This window comes from Silurus meridionalis, chromosome 26 (genome assembly GCF_014805685.1).
Source record: "Silurus meridionalis isolate SWU-2019-XX chromosome 26, ASM1480568v1, whole genome shotgun sequence".
In the NCBI taxonomy this organism is placed as follows: domain Eukaryota; kingdom Metazoa; phylum Chordata; class Actinopteri; order Siluriformes; family Siluridae; genus Silurus; species Silurus meridionalis.
Genome location: NC_060909.1, coordinates 16,370,115 through 16,389,047, shown reverse-complemented (window position 1 = coordinate 16,389,047; position 18,933 = coordinate 16,370,115). Strand labels below are relative to the sequence as shown.

At 39.1% G+C, this 18,933-nt stretch overlaps 2 protein-coding genes across 10 annotated transcripts in view; one reads left to right on the top strand and one right to left on the bottom strand.

The window, feature by feature from the left end:
• The window catches only part of LOC124380131 (cytoplasmic tyrosine-protein kinase BMX-like), a 51,589-nt gene extending 45,375 nt beyond the window's left edge, over positions 1–6,214 (bottom strand). For 7 of the 8 annotated variants that reach the window (XM_046840901.1, XM_046840902.1, XM_046840903.1 and 4 more), the window contains exon 1: positions 5,872–6,214. Coding sequence is in view for 2 of the 8 variants with exons in the window: in XM_046840899.1 (XP_046696855.1) it covers positions 5,872–6,027 (156 nt within the window). In the remaining 6 variants the exon portion in view is untranslated. The remainder of the gene's footprint in view (positions 1–5,871) is intronic. The other variant, XM_046840906.1, reaches the window with a different exon arrangement.
• On the top strand, positions 68–18,648 carry vegfd (vascular endothelial growth factor D). 2 transcript variants are annotated; one of them, XM_046840910.1, is made up of 7 exons: positions 68–844; positions 9,039–9,258; positions 9,829–10,019; positions 11,457–11,584; positions 11,988–12,094; positions 17,953–18,097; positions 18,199–18,648. In XM_046840910.1, the coding sequence occupies exons 1-7, from the start codon at positions 752–754 to the stop codon at positions 18,212–18,214; spliced, it is 900 nt and encodes a 299-aa protein (XP_046696866.1). In that variant the 5' UTR covers positions 68–751; the 3' UTR covers positions 18,215–18,648. The 2 variants fall into 2 exon arrangements, with proteins under 2 accessions (XP_046696866.1, XP_046696867.1); XM_046840911.1 differs by lacking the exon at positions 68–844 and adding an exon at positions 6,286–6,360.
• The last annotated feature ends 285 nt before the right edge of the window (positions 18,649–18,933 follow it).

Here is an 18,933-nt window from a genome sequence, read left to right as displayed (position 1 = left end):
TTGCCCTGCCTCTTATTGCGTAGCCTTGCTGTGTTAGGGATGGGATTCCAGCCTTCTTTTTTCCCCCGTCTCTCTTCCACCCCCCCATCCCCCCTCTCTCTTTTGCATGCTGGTCTGGTTCACATTTAAAACCACATGTTGCTTGTGTGTATGCATGAGGAGCGAATGAGGAGCTTTGCGCAGCAGCAGCTCGAATGGGATACGGATATGCCAGCCTGCCTGTCTGCCACCAGCGTGCACGTGGCTGCAGATGGGAAGATCTGAGCTCCGTACCGGATCGTTCGTCTGGTCTCCTGCGCACGGACATACGCCGAGCACACATGCATGAAAGTTCGCTCACGGTGCAGCAGTGGGGTGGGTGTGCCATCTCTGAACACCCATGCCAAATCCAGGATGGATTCCTTTTGAATTATTAAAGCAAAAGAGCAAAGGAAGGGATTTCTCCTCCGACTGAGGAAGATTTAAAGCACTCCCAGATGTGTGTGGCTTGTTTTGTTTTTTTTTTACTTCAGCTTGGTTAAAACAGGAAACTCCATTTGGCTCCTGAGGTGTCTACTCTGTCTGTACAGAGGAACCATCCGATTTGTCCTTGCGTATGTGTAAAACAAAGTGACCTTGAATGTGTGTGTGTGGGGGGGAGTCTTGGAAAACTCTGAGTACTGCGTATTTCCTGTGTGTAAAAGGGACTGCTAGTTTGTAGTTGTAGTAATCCGTCGATAGATTGGACCCCAGAGGCCAGGAGACGTACAACATGCGGACTCTGCTTTCCATTTGGCTTCACGTGCTGCTGCTTGCATATGTCAGACTACTGCTGCTTGCGACGGATGTCCTGGCTTCCATCAGAGTGAGTAATGTTTATAAATCTTACTCTTCCCCCCAGCCAACTACTCCCATAGACTCTAATTCATTCATGGGTCCACTAATATCCTCCTAGAATATTGCAAATTTATATTAGTGGGTCCAAACTGGTAGTAACCCTAAATATGTATAAATAGTACATTAGTGATTCCATATGTACATACATTTTCAGCTCAAATTGAGAAGTGGTATATAAATAAACATGGTAAAGAAAAAGGCAATTCCCCAACAACGTCACTAGAGATTTCATTTCAAATTTGTAAGAATTTCCCTATACGCTTGTATATCTTGTCTGGAGAATAGTATAACCGATGGATTAGCCAGCTGTGCAACAGCTGTGACCCAATCCTTTATTAGGCATACTCATTAAAATTTAATTACTAGTGTATCTAGTGTACACTATATGGACGGACCACATCCTTTTTGAAAATCCAATTTCCAAATTCAGTCCAGTTCTGATAACCTCCACTCTTCTGAAAAGATATTCCACTAGATTTTGGAATGGGCTTGTGGAGATTTGTGCTCAATTAGCCACAAGGGCTTTAGTAAAGTCAGGTTCTGATGTAGAATGAGGAGGCCTGGGCTGCTGTCATCTTAAGAGTTTACCCCTCCAAGCTATTCAATAGGATTAGGGTCAGAAATCTGTAGCAGGCCACTCAAGATCTTCCACTACAATTCATGTACAACATATTTTCATTGAGCTGGCATTGTCATGCTGGAACAGGTTTGGGTCTTGTACTTCAAGTGAAAGACAAAAGACATTTTTTACAATTGTGTGCCTCTGATTTTGTGGTAGCAGTTTGGGGAAGAGCCACATTTGGCTGGAAAAGTCAGGTGTCCCAATTCTGGTCTGTGGGTGTGCATGTGTTTCAGTCTTAAACATCCGTCACTATAATTCACTGCTATTTCAACAGAGGAGAAACAGAATCCATTCATTTTAGGCGCATGTGGTCTGATGGGGCTCCGAGTGTAGAGATGAAGAAGTCCTCATGGTTGTATTTCAATTCTCTTATTGATTCAGGCTATACATTCTAAGAACATGAAGAATAATGCTAATAAAGTGTTTAATGCTTATGATGGTGAGTCACTATATATATATATATATATATATATATATATATATATATATATATATATATATTCAGACAATAACAAAATAGGAACAATATAAATTAATCCCATAGTAAATAAAATAAATAAAATGTGGGTTCATGGTTACAGGTGGTAGTTCAAAACAGCCATGAAATTCAACCACATATACTTGGGCCTCTTACTCATACCCAACTTTACTCATCCACACTTGCATCAGATTAGAATTCCCCATGATCAAGATTAATCCACTTTCAGTATTCTGACCTCTTACTTATACCCAACTTTACTCATTCACACCTGCATCAGATTAAAATTTCCCATGATCAAGATTAATCCACTTTAGTATTCTGACTGTAACCTAAGTCTATTCGTGTTAAATGTTGAAATTTCATCAAGGGTAGCACCTAAAAACAGATTCCTGATAAACAAAAACAACCTAAAACTAAATCTGCAGGCTACCAATTGTGACTCATCATCAAATGTATTTTGCAAAACCCCAAACATACCACTGAGCCAAATTCCACATGATCTGGACTTTCTAAATGTTTCACGTTCAAGGGAAGTGAACACATTTGTCCAATTTAACTCTACTGATTCTTTTTTTTATTGCAACAAGTGCAATTAGAATTCCATTAGGCCAGGATTCACGGTGCCCCATTCGTGATTTGGGGAAATTTTCTGGGTGGAAGCAAGCCTGCAGACATCAAGATCTTGATTTAGAACAAATAACCATAAATAAATTAAATAATTAAATAAGTATTTATTAAATAAGTTTTTCATAGACGTACATTCTATGATTTGCCACACCAAGTTAGCCTATTTTGTGCAGATGAACTTTATTGTGCGAATGTACAAAATACAGTAACCAAACACTAAACAAACGTGAAGCATAAACAAGAAAACCATAACCTGATAGTAAGCCTAACAATAACCATAAAGGATGAGATAGAGCCTGAGGGGGGAGCAAATTGCTTTGCAAAGCAAGAGTGGGAGCTGTGTTCTCTGCGAAGCTAGAGAGGGCAGAAGTGGTAGACGTAATGACCTCGGCAGAGTAGGTAGGCTGAACGACGTCCACAGCCAAAGTCCAAGTGACATCCAAAGAGAAGCCAAGAGACGGAGTGATGCCAATGGCAATGCTAGAATCTGTAATTGTGCCTTTTCTGGGATCCGATCAAAGGTCCACTGAGAGGAAAAATGACTTCCTCAGCAAAACAGGGAGGAAGGTAGACACCCTCAGCTGAAGGTAAGGAAGAGCAATGTCCTCAGTGGGACAGGGAAACAAAATGGCATCCTTAATGGGGCAGAGAGGTATAGCACCATCCTCAGCAAAGGAAACAGGGTGGTAGGTGGTGATCGCTAGGGGTGGCTAGCCACTTGGCTGGTAAAAAAAATACTAACCACTCTCTGGTGACTTTTTTTCCAATTCGTTCAAGAATGTTTTAAGCAACATGACATGTTTATAATAGTCAAGTGGGCTTAATGTTATGGCTAAAGTGTATATTTATCCTTACATTTGCACCTTGTCCTTGATTGAAACTAAATTTCAGGACTTTTTAAAATTTTAATTTTGTTTAATTTTGTAACCATCATCAAGGAGGACAAAAACCATAAAGTGGGTAGGGGTTCGCCACCAACGTAGCTTGCAATAGCAAAGTTGCTAGCGCAGTCTCAGAGCAGTGGGTGTTCTTTTACTTCAAGTCAAGTCAAGAAGTTTTTATTGTCATTTCAACCATATATAGCTGATGCAATACACTGTGAAATGAAACAACGTTCCTCCAGAACCCTGATGCTACATAAAAGTTATACAGTTATGGCATTTGGCAGACGCCTTAACCAAAACAATCAAAGAAGTGCTTTCACAATACTATCAATAAATGCATATTGACACTGGTTCATTCTACCAACTTGATGCTTAAACTTAAACTGAAGTCTTCATGCATACCTTCCTCATACCCTGAGAGATAGTCTCCCCCTCCTCCTTTCGGCTTCTTCCAATAGGGGTCACCACAGCGGGTCATCCGTCTCCATACCCCCCTGTCCTCTACATCTGCCTCTTTCAAACCAACTACCTGCATGTCTTCCCTCACTACATCCATAGTGGGACCCGTCTATGAGTGCTAAAAGATTGTAGGTCCATTTTTGACTTTGCAGGTAAACAGTGGTTAAAATCTGATGCTGGTAACTTCAGAAAATCAGTAGCGCGTGGTATAGAGGGTGGCATAGCGGCAATAGTGCGGGGAAACAAATTGTGCGGATGCATTCTAGATTGTAGACGTTGAATAGTGCTTGAAAGTACAGGACCAAGTTACAGTAGCCTAAAAAAAATAAAAAATACTGAACAAGCATCTGATTGTCCTGTGTTGACAGAAATGGCTGACAACTTTTGATGTTATAAAGGAGACCTTGGTCACCCCAAGGTTGCTGGCAGTGACTTTCTCTTATATAAAAATAAACCACCATCCTTCCACAGCAATGGACTTTCTGCCTGTTGACCACAACGTTTATACTGTATATGGGTCTTTCACAAAATAAATTTAAATGAAGGGGGTCTTGAGTCTTTATTTGAAACAGTTAATCTGAGAAATAATTATTGTAGATCGCATCTATGGTTATTTCCAGCCTTGAGCCGATGTCCTTATTCATTGCTGAGTATTTGGTGGTATTTAGTTCACCCTGTTTACAGAGTAGCATCTGTTTAAAACCCCTGCTGGGGAGGATACAGGTTTTTCTTTTCTATTTTTTAAAACAAATGGTTTATTTAGGTGGTGAAGCGGTAGTTCTTTAGTCTTTGTTAAGCACAACCTGTGACCAGTGAGCCAGGGGGATTTGGTTCTACCACCTGGCCACCAGTACAGAGAGGATTCTTGATGGTAGTACAAGATGCTCTATTGGAGTCAAAATTACAAGTGTCTGAACAAGCACCCGAGTGGTTTTTGTGAGTAGAAATGATTGGTTAATCCTCATGTTGCTCCTGAGTTTGTCCTTTAATGGTATGAGGAACTGTTGGTTGTCCAGGAATACTCCTAAACTGTGCAGTTCTCACAAATGGTGAGTGCCAAGAGTTTCCCGGAGAGATCACAAGATCTTGGCAAGGGGATGCATCTCCAGGGATGTAAACCTGCTCAGTCTGGTGAGCAGAGGTGGAAAAAGTATTCATATATTATACACGAGTTAACGTACTGTTACTTCACTCAAATTTGAAAGTATAGTACAGGTTATTGGTCTAAAAATCTAAAGTAAAAGTAGCTCATTTTAAATTTACTCAATATATTAAATTTACTTTGTAACAGCAGGGGGTGGGGTGGGGGATTCAAGTGTAGTTCAAACTAGTTGAAAAGTGCAATGCAAAAATAAAAACAGTCCATGATTAGTCTAATGTGAGTTACGCACACACAAAAAAATCTGTTATAATGTAATTCATTGTAATGAGAGAATTGAAAGTTGTGTTAACAACCGGCGGTTTTATCAGTGACGAATCAAACCAATTCGATTGGACGCTGCATTCTTAACAAAAGTGTGTTATACAGTAACGCTCAAATCTGATGCCGCATCAACAGATCTACTCTGAAATAGTACACTTCACTTATTTCATGACACTTAAATCGTGACAAAAAAAATAAAAGTGTATTCATATTTTTGCCCCAAGTCTAGTGTTAAATTCCAATCCTGGTACAAACCAGAAATATACAACAGTACAACAATTACGGTAACTAAAAATACAGCAATGCCTCAGAACTCGTCACATTATGACAACTAAAAGACCATGAGCACTGTGTAAAACGGATGCATGAAGAGTCTAAAACATAGCGCCCTCTCTTTTGTGCTTTCTGTACATTTTAATCCCAATTATTGGGTCCTGACGGGGTTAAAAAAAAGAAAGACACGGTATTTAATAATACCGTAAAAGTATTATTAACTTACCTCAACATGCTTGTGCAGGTTTGACATCGAGTTTTGATAAGCTGCCAGTTCAGTCGCCTCGAGCAAACACAGCTCACACTGCATAATAAAACTGTTGCTTATCTTGCACTTGAAGTCAATTTGGTTACTTAAATATGGCCAGGGGGTTAGTTTCATATGAATTTGATCAACTAGAATAATAAGATTAGTGTAGGAATATGGGTATTTATTAATGGTTTGCTTGGAGGAGGCAAGTGGTAAAAAGTGATGAAAAGATGTTGAGTTTGCAAGGATTATGTGCTTGAGGTCTCCCCTTGGTATTTGTCTTGGATGAGAAGTTGAACTGGAGAGCGAGTGGTATAAAGGAGGAGATTGGTATCAATTAGCAATTCCTTTTATCTTCTCCCAGCTGCTCTTCATTCTCTCTGATTGCTGCACTCTAGCCAAGGAGACTTCCAGGATTTGCAATACACAGGGCAGAGGAGGTCCGGGAATGAAAACAGTTAAAAGGAAAGTTTCTACCTCATTGTGTCCCACTGAGCCTCATGTCCTTAGGATGTCTTTAATCATATCGTCCCTGTCTATAGTCCCAGTGGGGCATTTCTCTAAGAAAAAAAGAGATAAATATTATAAAACCTAATTGATTTACTCTACAGTGTGTATGATGGTGGGTTGAGCTTCACAACCACATGGGAAAAATGACATATTATATATCACCCAATTAGAAAACTGGGGCTTTAAACCAAGTTTCTTTTTAGTTCCAGCAAACAGTTTAGAGTCACAGTTGCCATAGTAACTGAACTAGATAAACTGACCTGGTAACCGAGCTGTTTCAAACTATGGACTAAAGTCCATAGTGATATTAATGTCCTTCAATGGTCATACTGCATAGTTCTTCTGATCTCATGAAGTCTCGAAAAGGAGACTGTGGTACACGGATCTCTATAATCATAATGCGACCTTTGCTTACGTCCAGGTTTGTTCAAATGCAAACAGATTGTTTGCAGTTGTAGTAAACAAGTGTGTATTTACCTAAAGGCTGGGTAATGTGTAACAGAGAGGCAGGCGTCCAATATACTTAGGGCCTATGCTCAGTGTGTTGTGTTTGTGTGTGTGCGCTCGACGTGACTTTGGAGTACTAGCGGAAATGTTTAAAGCGCATGTGATAAAGGTCTCCACCTCAATTTCATTATGGGGATAACGCCATTTAAATTTTTTTACTTTTAGCTATTTTGCTATCTCTTTCTCAGCCACCCCTTCTTTCTGCCTTTCCTGAAGCCCCTCAAAAGCTCATCTGCATCCCTGCGACTTTCCAATCTCACAAATCCATGACAGGGTTCTCGTCCAAGTCAGATCCACTTAGTGTGTAGTAAACACACTGGACGCCAAGCCGTTATTGCAATCTGCTTTGAAGCCGTTTCATTCGTAGGACACGGTGTCGAGTGCTAATGGTACAAGGGTTTGGCTGTGCTTTTTTTTATTGAGGTTGTGGTTTAGGGATTTTGGATGGACCTGATGGCCAGAGCTTTGGTTTTTGTATTGTTTTTCCCCTCATGCCACTGGAGTGCATTTTAAGACTTATTTGGAAATCCAACAAAGTATGGCTTCGGGCTGAGGTTCTGTCTTCTCTGTGAACTTAATTTTTCATTCCAACCTCGCGATTTACTTTCTGTAACATTCTGTAGAGTTTCTGTAACATTCTGCGTTGTAGTTGTGTTTTCCGGACCCCGTAATCTGCAGTCGGACCACCCACATTTCCTCCCTTATCCTTTAACTATACTGTAAACTGCGCTTCCTGGACTAAACATGAGTCTAGGACCATCCATGTTTCATTCAGTTTCCAAAAGGCTTGCCTGTTAAAAATCCTCCAGCTTTCGCTAATCATTTGGCAAAGCTGAGCAATCGTGATGTCTGAAATCCGAAAGCTAAAAGATTTGTTGCTACTTGCTGCTTCCAGGCCCCTCGATGATCTGATGCCGTTTGTGAATGGGTTTTAAAAGATCTCTGCTCATGCTGATATCCTAACTTTTGGTCAGTGAGCTTTTTTTCTGCGCATCCGAGCAGGTCCGAGGGGAAATGCGCTCCACACTCTGAGCTAATGGATTCATGTTCCAGCATGGATTGCGTGTCCCAGCTGTTTCGGGTGGGCTTGCTCTCAAAGGATGATCTGTGTGCCGGTGTCTCGTTCCAGATGCTGCTTTGTATAGGAAAGAGAAAGAGACGACAGTTCTGAGCCAATCAACCTCATTAATGATGATAAAGTAAACGCAGGAACATCTGCCCTCGTATATGGTGCGTTGTGGATCGACTCTTGGAAACGCTTTAATCCCTGACCGAGAAAAACAATGAATTATACCGCGTGACGCATTGTTTTTTTTTTTTCTTTCAATGAAGGCCCAGCCACTGACTTAATCTATGACACTAGTATTTGTTAAATGAGCTACATTTGCCTCCCCCCCCCTTCTCCCTTTGGGTCTAATGTGGCTGCAATTAACAAGTGTAGCTTGTCTCGGATCTGAATAATGACTCACTCACTTATCCTGGACAGGCTTGTAATAGATCCAGAGCCACTCCCAGAAACATTGGGGTGAGATCTGAAAGCTGTTGAAAGAAAAGAACGATAGTTGTATGCACTTTGCATTTGTATGTGAGAAGAGAAAATCGTGTGCTTGAAATCAAATTCTAAGCATTTTATACAGTATTGTTCCAAAATCTTGGCAAAAGTTTATATATATATATATATATATATATATATATATATATATATATATATATATATATATATATATATACACACACACACACACACACACACACACATAATTTTTTGGGATAATATCTGATATATGAAGAGTGAAGGACCTAATAAGTGACATCATGGATCATTCCTGCAGTGAGATTATTAAACTATATGTGTTTCATTGCAACTTATTCGCATGCAACACAATAAATTCTAATTTATATATCTATGAATAAACCTACATTGCTAGGTCAGATGGTCCGATTATCTTTTTTGAGGGGAAAAAAAAAATCTGTGTGTTAGCATTTAAACGTGCTTCTGCTTCCCTCTTGTGGTGAAACTCAGCACATTCTTCTTGTATTTGTTATTTAAAAAAAAGTCTTTGAAAACATTATTGGCCTTTTTCTTAGTCTGAGTCTTCCAGTCATTAGTCATTATCTTCATGCAGGACATAAACCAGGAGAAGTGGGAGAAGGACATCAGGTCAGCTGCTAGCCTGGATGAGCTGCTCATGTTGACCGACTTTCCAGACTGGAAGCTGTGGAGGTGTCGTCTAAAGCTGAAGCACATCGACTCGGCCGCTTTCCCAGAATTCCGTTCGGCCTCAGTGGGATCGCACAGATTCACACGCTTTGCTGCCAACTCTTACAGTCTGGAGGTACTCAAAGGTAGCAGTACAGATATATAAACACACACACATACATAAACACAGGTTAAACAATGAAACATTTGTCCTGAATTACATGTGTTGCACCCGGTTATATAGATGATATCAAACAAAATTAGATGCTGTTTGAACTGGGAAGAAAGTCAAAAAATTAAAGGGGCCAAGAAAAAAGAAATACAAAATCTTCATGGGTCAATTGGAGGAACAATGAAGAAGCCACATCGATTCATACATTGAGTACACTTTCAGCTAATGAGGAAATATAGGTAAGGGCTGTTGAGACATACTGAGCTGCAGGGTTGGGAAGAGATGGTGTTGGGAGATTAGCAAGATCTTGGCGATGTTACAAAGAGCATCGGTCAACAATTTCTGGACCCTTTATAAAGCTGGACTCGCAGGATGGCATATGATGTAAAGCAATATTTATTAAGAGGAAAGGAAAAGAAAGACGTATGCATTTTGTTAGCATTAAAATGTCTGTCTGTCTGTCTGTCTGTCTGAACCCTCTTGAAATTGAAGGTCTGTTTAATGACTCTATATATGCTTTTTTTCTTTCTTTCTTTCTCCCTAGCCATTGATGAAGAGTGGCAGAAAACGCAGTGCATGCCCCGGGAGACTTGCGTGGATGCGGCTCAGGAGCTCGGCACCAACAACGACATGTTCTTCAAGCCGCCGTGTGTCTCCGTGTACAGATGTAGCGGCTGCTGCAACAAAGAAGGCGTCACGTGCCGCAACACGAGCACCACCTACGTCGACAAAATAGTACTGATCTCTCATTTTCTATACCACTTCTGCTTTTACAGCGCTTTTTTTTTTATACAGTTTATTACCTCTAAATCAGAGATGCCCAGACTATGGCAACTTATGGCAATAGGAACTAATTGAAATATGATTTTTGATATAATGCGACGTTACTTTACCAACCACATGACCCTCAAGCGATTTTTATTGTGGTATTTTACAGGATACAGGATTATTCCTGTGTACCGTCAGGAATTACTGATCATGTCAAGGGTATATGTTTAACACCCAGACAAAAAATTTGATACAATCGTGATTTATTTGCGAAAAATAGGAAAAAAATGCACTACTTCATTAACACTTTGTTTAAGCACCCTGAGCACAACACTGTCTACTTGATTTAGCACTAATATTCCTCTTTTTTAGTACAAAAATGCTCCAGGTCTCTGTCATTCCACATGTTTGTCTCTGATTACGGCTTCCCAAATCTCGGTTGATCTCGGTTCAACATTCAATGGCTTTAAGCCATTTCTTAGATGACCTGGATTTGTGCTTTAAATAGGATTTGGACTGCAAGGCGAACGCGTGAACACATCGGTATTTAGAGCTACCGATGATAGTTTGACTACAGCGAAACATTGTGAGAGCCATAATCCGCTAAGAGAAAGCTTAGAACAGGGTTCAACCTTCATGGGAGTTGTCGGCCTACCAGAATTACTCCAACACCACAACAACGTCTCATCCGGGAGCTCATACAAGAACCCAGAAAATCTAAAGGACTACAGGCCTCATTTGCCTCAGTTAAGGTCAGGGTTCAGCAACAAGAAAGAGATTAATAAGCAAAAATGGCATCTATGGGAGAGTTCTGAAGTAAAAGCTACAGCAAGTAGAAAACAAAGGCTCGACTTACATTTCCCCACAAAAACATCTTGATTATCCCCAAGACATTTGGGCAAATATTTTGCATACAAATGAGACAAAAGGTATACTTTTTGGAAGGTGTGCTCCCGTTAAATAAAACACAGAATTCCATAAGAAGGGTTCATTCATTTTAACAATTAATCAAATCAATCAAAAATGGTGGTGGTAGTGTGATGGTCTGGGGATGCTTTGCAGCTTCCGGACCTGGACTATTTGCATTATTGTTGGAACTATTAATACTGTGCTCTAACAGGAAATCCTGAAAGTCCGAAACCGAAAAAAAAAAGTACTGTACAATATGAATTAGTTATCTAGTTTGCCTCTTTACACATTTCTCTAGAATTACCATGTGCTCTCTGTATAGTCACCTGAATATTTGACCCTATATGGATTTTTGGATATAGATATAATAGAAAAGAGGACAAATAGATTATTAATTTAATTATAAAGGTGTTTTTCATCGTTCTCAGTAATCGTATTGTTGGCGTTGGCTATTAAATCTTTTGTTGTTGTTGTTGGTGGCTCTGTCTCTTTCAGCTTTTGAGCGTGGTGCCGTTTAAATACGGGCCTGAGCCGATGCTGATCAGGGTTGCCAACCACACAGAGTGTAGATGCCAGGAACCGCAGATGATTCGCAGACATGCTCTGCCCCACAGGAAGAATGGGTCAGTATCGACTTCATTATCTCAAATTAGCACGCTGCCTTTACTTCACTGGCGTCATACAAGATCTAGTCATACCATTTATTTATTTTTTGGTCATTATTGTTATAAATGTTCACAGACAGATGTTTTGTGGTCTGGACACAATATGGCCTAATAATCATTTCGGCTACATTTCGTAATCTGACGGATCCACACTGCCAAAGTAATAGTAGATGGAGATAGTGATTTCATTAAGACAGTCTGTTTCTGGAAGAGATCTTTGGAAAGTCTCCTAGACTGATTAAGGCTGTGAACATCCACAACCCAGCCCCTTATCGTCAGCACAGTGTCACATGTGTGGAGTGCCCAGCTTCATCACCGAACTCATTTCTGTGTGTGTGTTTTGGTGCAAATCCAACTACAGGTGTTTTCCCATTCGCCAGTCGGAAGAATCCAGACGACTATGTGAGCGAGGGCTCATATGGGATTGCATGGAGGATCGGTGTGTGCCTTATCCTGCTAGCAAACAAGGTCAGAGAATTCACTATTCACTTTCATTAGCATTCGCATTTGCAGGGAATTGACTGGAGGTTTGTGTGCTGGGTGTATGAGCGTTGCCACCCCCACGGCTCCACAATCCCCAGTTTTATCCTGAAATCAAGCTACCGTCTGTTCTCTTCGAACTTCTTCTGGGTACTCTTGTTTTTCTCCCAACTTATAAAAACATACACATAGGCAGACTTAATTGTTCTTATGTGTAAATGAGTTTGTATGGTGCCTGCAATTGGAAAATTTGATGTAAAAAAAACACAAATGTTTGTTGGAATATTTCCTACCATCTACCAAATGCTCATTGTAACTTTTGCCTGAACAAGTCAATGCTGAGAAGTTTCAGCATGTTTGACGTCACTAAAACTGCCAAATAGACGATCGGGTCAAATGGTGTGAAAATAAGCCAATCCAGCTCAGGAATCCATGGATAAAAAATGAAGCGTAGGTCGTATAAATCTGCTAAATGGACTTCCTAACAAAAACGACTCCCTCTTTTAGTTGCAGTTGATTCAAGTCTGTGTCTTCATAGAGCAATACATGTGTAGAGACAAGGTCTTCAACCTATATAGCATCATGGACCAGTTTAATGCAAGACGGACCTGGACCAGGGGTGTGGGAGGGGTTTGTGTCCGTGGGGTTGGGGGTGGTATTGTCATGAGCAATAACGTCTATATTTTATTACTAGTATACATATATAATTTAATGACTCCTTAAATTACCTATATAATGAACATGTAACTTAACATAATGTAGAATCAGTGGGAGCTTTATTTAAAAAAAAAACTGCAACTGAAACCTGAAACAAATGTGGGAAATTGGCACAGGTGGAAGTGGTCTTAAAAAAAAAAAAGTAAACCACCCAACAGACTGGGGGGAAAAAAAATTATATTTTTCTTTTTTCTGTGCGGTCCAATACCAAAATGATCTACAGCCCGGTACCGGTTTGTGGCCTGTTGGCCTGGGGACCCCTGCTGTAAACAATCCATTTAAACAAGAAAGTAACTCCATTGATTATAGCTAATACTTCACTACTTTCTGGTCATAGATCACCTGACTGGCAGAGGGGTGAAGAAAAAAAGTTCTCTAACACCACCCATGGCTCCACTTACCAAGTCAGTCTCTTTTCTATGCCATAATAACTGTCCCAATGTGCACAGCATAACCTTGCTGAGGTGTTTAATAAAGCCAAAGCTACAGAATTACAATCTCATTTGGAGTAAGACTGTGCCCAGTGCCGATCTGTAACACTTTCCTGTTCCTTTCCCAGAAACATCTTGCAATGAAGGAATATAGAAATGAAGTGAAATGCATGCCTCCTGGTTTTATATGCTATTTAAAAGACAGTATGGAAGACCGTAATCCATAGCTCTTGAACTTATCGATTGGGAAATATTATCCATTGGGGAAAATTTAGAAATGAAAAAACACTACTCAGCTGTAAAAGCTGCTCGAAAGTCAGACACCAATTTTTATACTTTTTAAACAAAAATATTGTATGATGGACGGCTACATAAGCTCCTTTCATATATTCTGCCCTTATAGGCTTTTTTTTCTATACAAAAGGAAAAGGCTTGAATATGACCAACGTTTTAAAATGACCTCTAACCACCAGAAAATCATATTGGTCTAGAACAGTACATGGTTCACAATGCCCAAGGCTTGAGATGATTAGTGATGCTATCAAAAAATCAGGCAGCAGAGTTCATCGATTGTGATGGTGTATCAAGGTGGACCATTTGAAATATGTGTCAGGGGAAAAAAAAAACGATAATAGCTTCGGAGTAAGACTACAATGAGGTATATCGAACGCATGATCATCTCAAAAGCCTACATTTCCTCCATCACTATCTTCAGTACCACAATAAACTGGATATAGACAGACTTCACTTTCACAGTCTTGACTTGTAACAAATAAGCAAAAAATAACCTTTTTTCAGTATGGGGAATAGGCCATTTTATTCCCCGCTCCCTCATTCTAAAACGCCCGGATGCCTCATTACCATTCATAACTCAAAGTACTGCTTCAGAAAATTGCATCGGAGCCATGTGGTCATAGTGGAGTGTTGCTTTTTAAAAATCCCAAGTCTTCTGAAAAGAAATGAGAATTTAGGACAGGACGAGTTTCTGATGATTACGGCAAATAGCCGAGAGAAACTCATCATGTCTATTTATCAGCCTCACTGGCCATAGAAACTGTCTCAAGGGTGGCACAGGGCCGTATTTTTTCTGGTTCACCCTTCATTTTCACCTACAGACATGGTTTACTTAAAGAACGCCAATAGAGCGATGTTTTGCCAAGACAGCCCTCAGAAAATACAATTTGGGGAATTGATTTTTTTGTCAAGGTCAAACAGCTTCTTCACTAACAGACTTTCTTTGAACGGATAGAAGTGTACAAACCACACTCAACTCGAAAGTACCCTGGCTTTCAAATCATCAATGCTGTAGAACAAAGTAACTAAGTAAGTAAGGTACTTCATCATTGTATACTATACAACAACTCTCAGACAGCAACAAGGGTATTTAAGTATAAAACTGTGAAAAAAAAATAAAATAAATAAAAATACAGTTACCAAACGTACACAATCTTGTATACTGTGGCTTTCCAAAGTTTAGAAACACCATGTCTTTTCTGGTTTTTGAGACACATGCAGGTTTATTTTTTGTTCCAAAAACACACAAGAAATGGATAGTTCTGTGGAGTACAACTTTGACATTTTTGGCTTTAACAGAAGAACTTATTTAAGACAGAGAACAGGAAAAATAATGTAAGCAAACTGCCTCACCTTCACACTCAAACATGGAGGGGGTGTAATAGTTTGGGTCTGTTTAGAAGCAGGAAAAGTTGGAGACTTATTCCAGGAAGTGAAAGGAATACTAAATCAACATAGCTATCGTTCCATACTTCAATGCCATGTGCTTCCACCTTGACTGTGGCTCATTGGATCCAACTTCACCATACAACAAGACAATGGCTTGATGCATATGCCCAAACTGTTTTAGCATAATTGAGTAAGCGAATGTTCGGTTTCTCTATCATGGAATGCCCTGCCCAGTCACCACCCCTAAATCCGATTGAACTGCTTTAGTGAAGAAGCTTTACAAGAGGCACGGCATTTCAGCTGAATGCTTGGAGAAACGAACTCTCAAGATGTCGAGAGGGTGTAAAGCTGTTATACAATTTTAGGGAGTATTTTCTGGTAAAAAAAAAAAAAAAACATGCTAGTTGTATGTTTACGGTACGCTACTGTATTAATTTTACTTCATTTTATAATGAACAATTATTTTTTTTATTGTTAAACGTCATTATTTGATCATAAAACTCCATAAAAACAATTTCCTATAAGTTTTTTAGTCTGTCGTGCTCTCCGCGAGAGACCGGGAAAATCAGCCAAACGAATTAGTTATGTGGCAAAAGCAATTACGCGATAAACCAGGGGGGGCGCCAGATTCCAACCGAGGTAAAGTGGAGGATTACTGTATATTGCACGTTGTGTAAAGTGACAAGCCATAAAGTGCACTTTAGTGCATGTAGCAACAAAGGGTTAGCAAAAGCTTAGTATAAAATGGTCCTGACTAGCCATAAAGGAAGGGGGGATTTTTAGGGGAGATGGTAGTGATGTGGGGAAGTGTGTGATGACAGCTACAGCTTTGGCAATGAAGCTGCATTTCAGTCTATTTGTGTGTGTTTTGATGGCCCTGTACATCTCTACAGATGGAGAGATGGTTTGTTTGCAGACGCCTTCCCTACCAGCTAGCTAGCATACCAGACAGTGATAGGGTATGTGCATAAACACTTTATGGTGATTCAGTAGAAATTTACAAGGAGAGATAAATTACAAAACAATTATAGTGGACACCCATTGATTTATTCATCCAGTATAATGAAGGTGAAACCTAGAGCTGTGACTTTGGAAGGAGCCTTCAATCCACTTGATATGGATTATGACCGACTCCAAATTCTGTCTGCAAGTCAAGTCAAGTCAAGTTTATTTCTATAGCGCTTTTCCCAACAGACATTGTCTCAAAGCAGCTTTACAGAAATCAACAGTCAAGGTGAATGGTGTGTATTTATCCCTGAAGAGCAGCCATGGTGACTGTGGCAAGGAAAAACTCCCTTAGATGTTATGAGAAAGAAACCTTGAGAGGAACCAGACTCAAAAGGGGAACCCATCCTCATTTGGGTGACATCAAGAGTGTGATTATAAATCTTTAAACAATACAGAACACTGGAGAGTGAGAACTAACATGAGCACTGGAATGTAATTATAAGTAATGTTCTTTTTACAGTCATGTGTTGTTATAAAACTAGGAGCTACTAAGCAACTCAAAAAAACATTCGCGATCATCAAACAAAGTACATTTGCACCAAAACATCTCCCGATCTCGCATGTGTTCATTTCAACGTTTTGTGTAGTTTCTACGGAGCGTTCCTTTTGTGATGATGTGAACACTTAGGGACTTCTTTTCGAAACCAGTTTTTGCTTTTGGTTTACTATTGATTTTTTGCCATCGTTTTTTTTCTTGCAAAAACTTTTGAAAGCCTTATCACTTGGAACTCGTTTCTTCAGTAATAGTTCAGAAAATCGCAGAACCTGGATTCTTGTATGTATTATTGTATATTTTCTTTGTATGTCGTACGAAAGTGTTTATTTAAAAAAAAAATTTAATACTTCATTAATATAATAATTTTGCTAACTATTGAAATTGTTATATTTTATGCAAATGAAACCCACCCACCCACCCACCCATCCATCCATCCATCCATCCATCCATCCATCCATCCATCCATCCATCCATCTATTTTTGACAAGCTAGATCATACAGTACATCAGTTTTTCATGACCACACTGAAGTCCTGTCAAACTGATACAATAATTTTTTTATATTATTTTAATCTAAAAACAAAACTATTTCTGGGAATATTTGTCAGGATTCAAAAGAAATTTACCGCTGTGCTGTTGAAGGTATTATATTTCTTCAATAAAAGGCAATAATTTAGTTTGTTCTCCAAAAACTCAAATCGGAAACAAAAGACGCTCCAGGCGTTTTTCCCTCAAAAACAAAGTCAGACCGTTCCATGGAGGTTTCTTAAGTTACAGCAAAAAAACACAGCCTTTTTATATTCTTTTTTCTTATAGTTTAGATCAGTGGTCCCCGATCTTTTTTGCGCCACGGACCAGATTAATGTCAGACAATATTTTCACGGACCGGCCTTTAAGGTGTGGCAGGTAAATACAACAAAATAAAATGATACGACTATAAAAACTAGTATTTTCTAAATATAATAAAAAACGGGAATCAACTGTGTTGTTTTTTGTTTATTTTGCTCGCTTGGGGGTTTCAATTTAGCGGTAATGTATTATGTGTTATCATCTGCCACCATTATCTCCAAAATTTATGATACTTTCTCATTGTAATGATTGAATTGTGCCAGATGGCTCTTTATTTATTTATTTTTATAATCAGCACGTGCCACAATGAATAAGCACGTGCACTGGCCGAAAACGAAACTTATAAAGCTAAAAACAGAGCTTACTTAAAAGGCTAGCAACGAAATGACTGACCATAAATATGACTTATACTTTCGCCCACTCGCACACATTAAGCACTTATTATTATTTTTACCTTAAATGGTGCAAATATCAAAAAGTAATCGATAAACCAAAGAAAATAAAGTGACATGTGATAAAATAATTAAAAGAGTAAATAAAAAGAAACAAAATTAAAATTAACAAAAGAGCAAATACTGAAATATGCTACGAAAAAAAATTCCATAGCGTCAGAAACACCCGAGCATAAGGTTTAACAATCAGTTTGCTCTTCTGTTCCTGCAGAAATTCCCACCAAAGCAAATTCAGAGGATTGTGAAATTGACGTGGAAAAATGCGAATGTATTCCCAAAGAGGCAACATCGACCCGGAAAAACCCTTCATGCCCGTGCGCAGCCAGGAGGAAGCAATTCAACCATACGTCGTGCAGGTAGCGATCATTTGTCCCTTTTTTTTGTTTTTTCTACTGCCATAAATTCAATGGTATGAATGGTATTTAATATGTATCCCTCTGCATTCTTTCATTCACAGCTGCAAAAGAACGTGAGAGCATGCTTGCTTCGTGAAAACCTCGGACAATCCGCTTCTCCTGGAGCTGCGATCGAAGACACATTCTAATTTATTTACATTCCTTATTTATAACACCGCCTTACGCGTCTAACATTTAACCCCCACTTTTTGACATGTTCGAAATATTATGTGATGCGACAGTAAATATACAGGTTTCTGTGCACTGAAGATGGTAAAATATCTTAAAAAATGACTTATGATAAAGAACGGTATGCTTGAAGTAATTTTATTCGATGCATGAGAACCAGATTGTGGACATGCAGTATATGGTATTTAATAATTGTGTACAAATTCATAACTCTTGACCATACTGTAACCAAAGAGCATTTTCCATATGATTTCATGTTTATTTCACATATTTTTAAATGTACTGACTGTGATTCAGGAAATGTTGACTAAAGCCTTTGTGGATTTCTTATATATATATATATATATATATATATATATATATATATATATATATATATATATATATAATTTTATTTGATAATAATTGGACATGAATAGGCACAGAATACAAAGGATTATGTACCGGGCCAATGAATTGAAAGGATAAAATGATGCCATATTTATGACCGATGGACTCGTACTGACCGGCGTTTGTCGGTGACAGATGTGACAGATTCCAAAAAAATATATAATTGGAACACTGTGTATAATGTCAATAAAAACTGAATGCAATGATCTGCAAATCTC

Coding starts and splice junctions, on each gene's coding strand:
- vegfd (XM_046840910.1), top strand. CDS start 752: ATGCGGACTCTGCTTTCCATTTGGCTTCACGTGCTGCTGCTTGCATAT. Junction 845..9,038: donor ATGTCCTGGCTTCCATCAGA/GTGAGTAATGTT, acceptor ATCTTCATGCAG/GACATAAACCAGGAGAAGTG. Junction 11,585..11,987: donor CTGCCCCACAGGAAGAATGG/GTCAGTATCGAC, acceptor ATCCAACTACAG/GTGTTTTCCCATTCGCCAGT.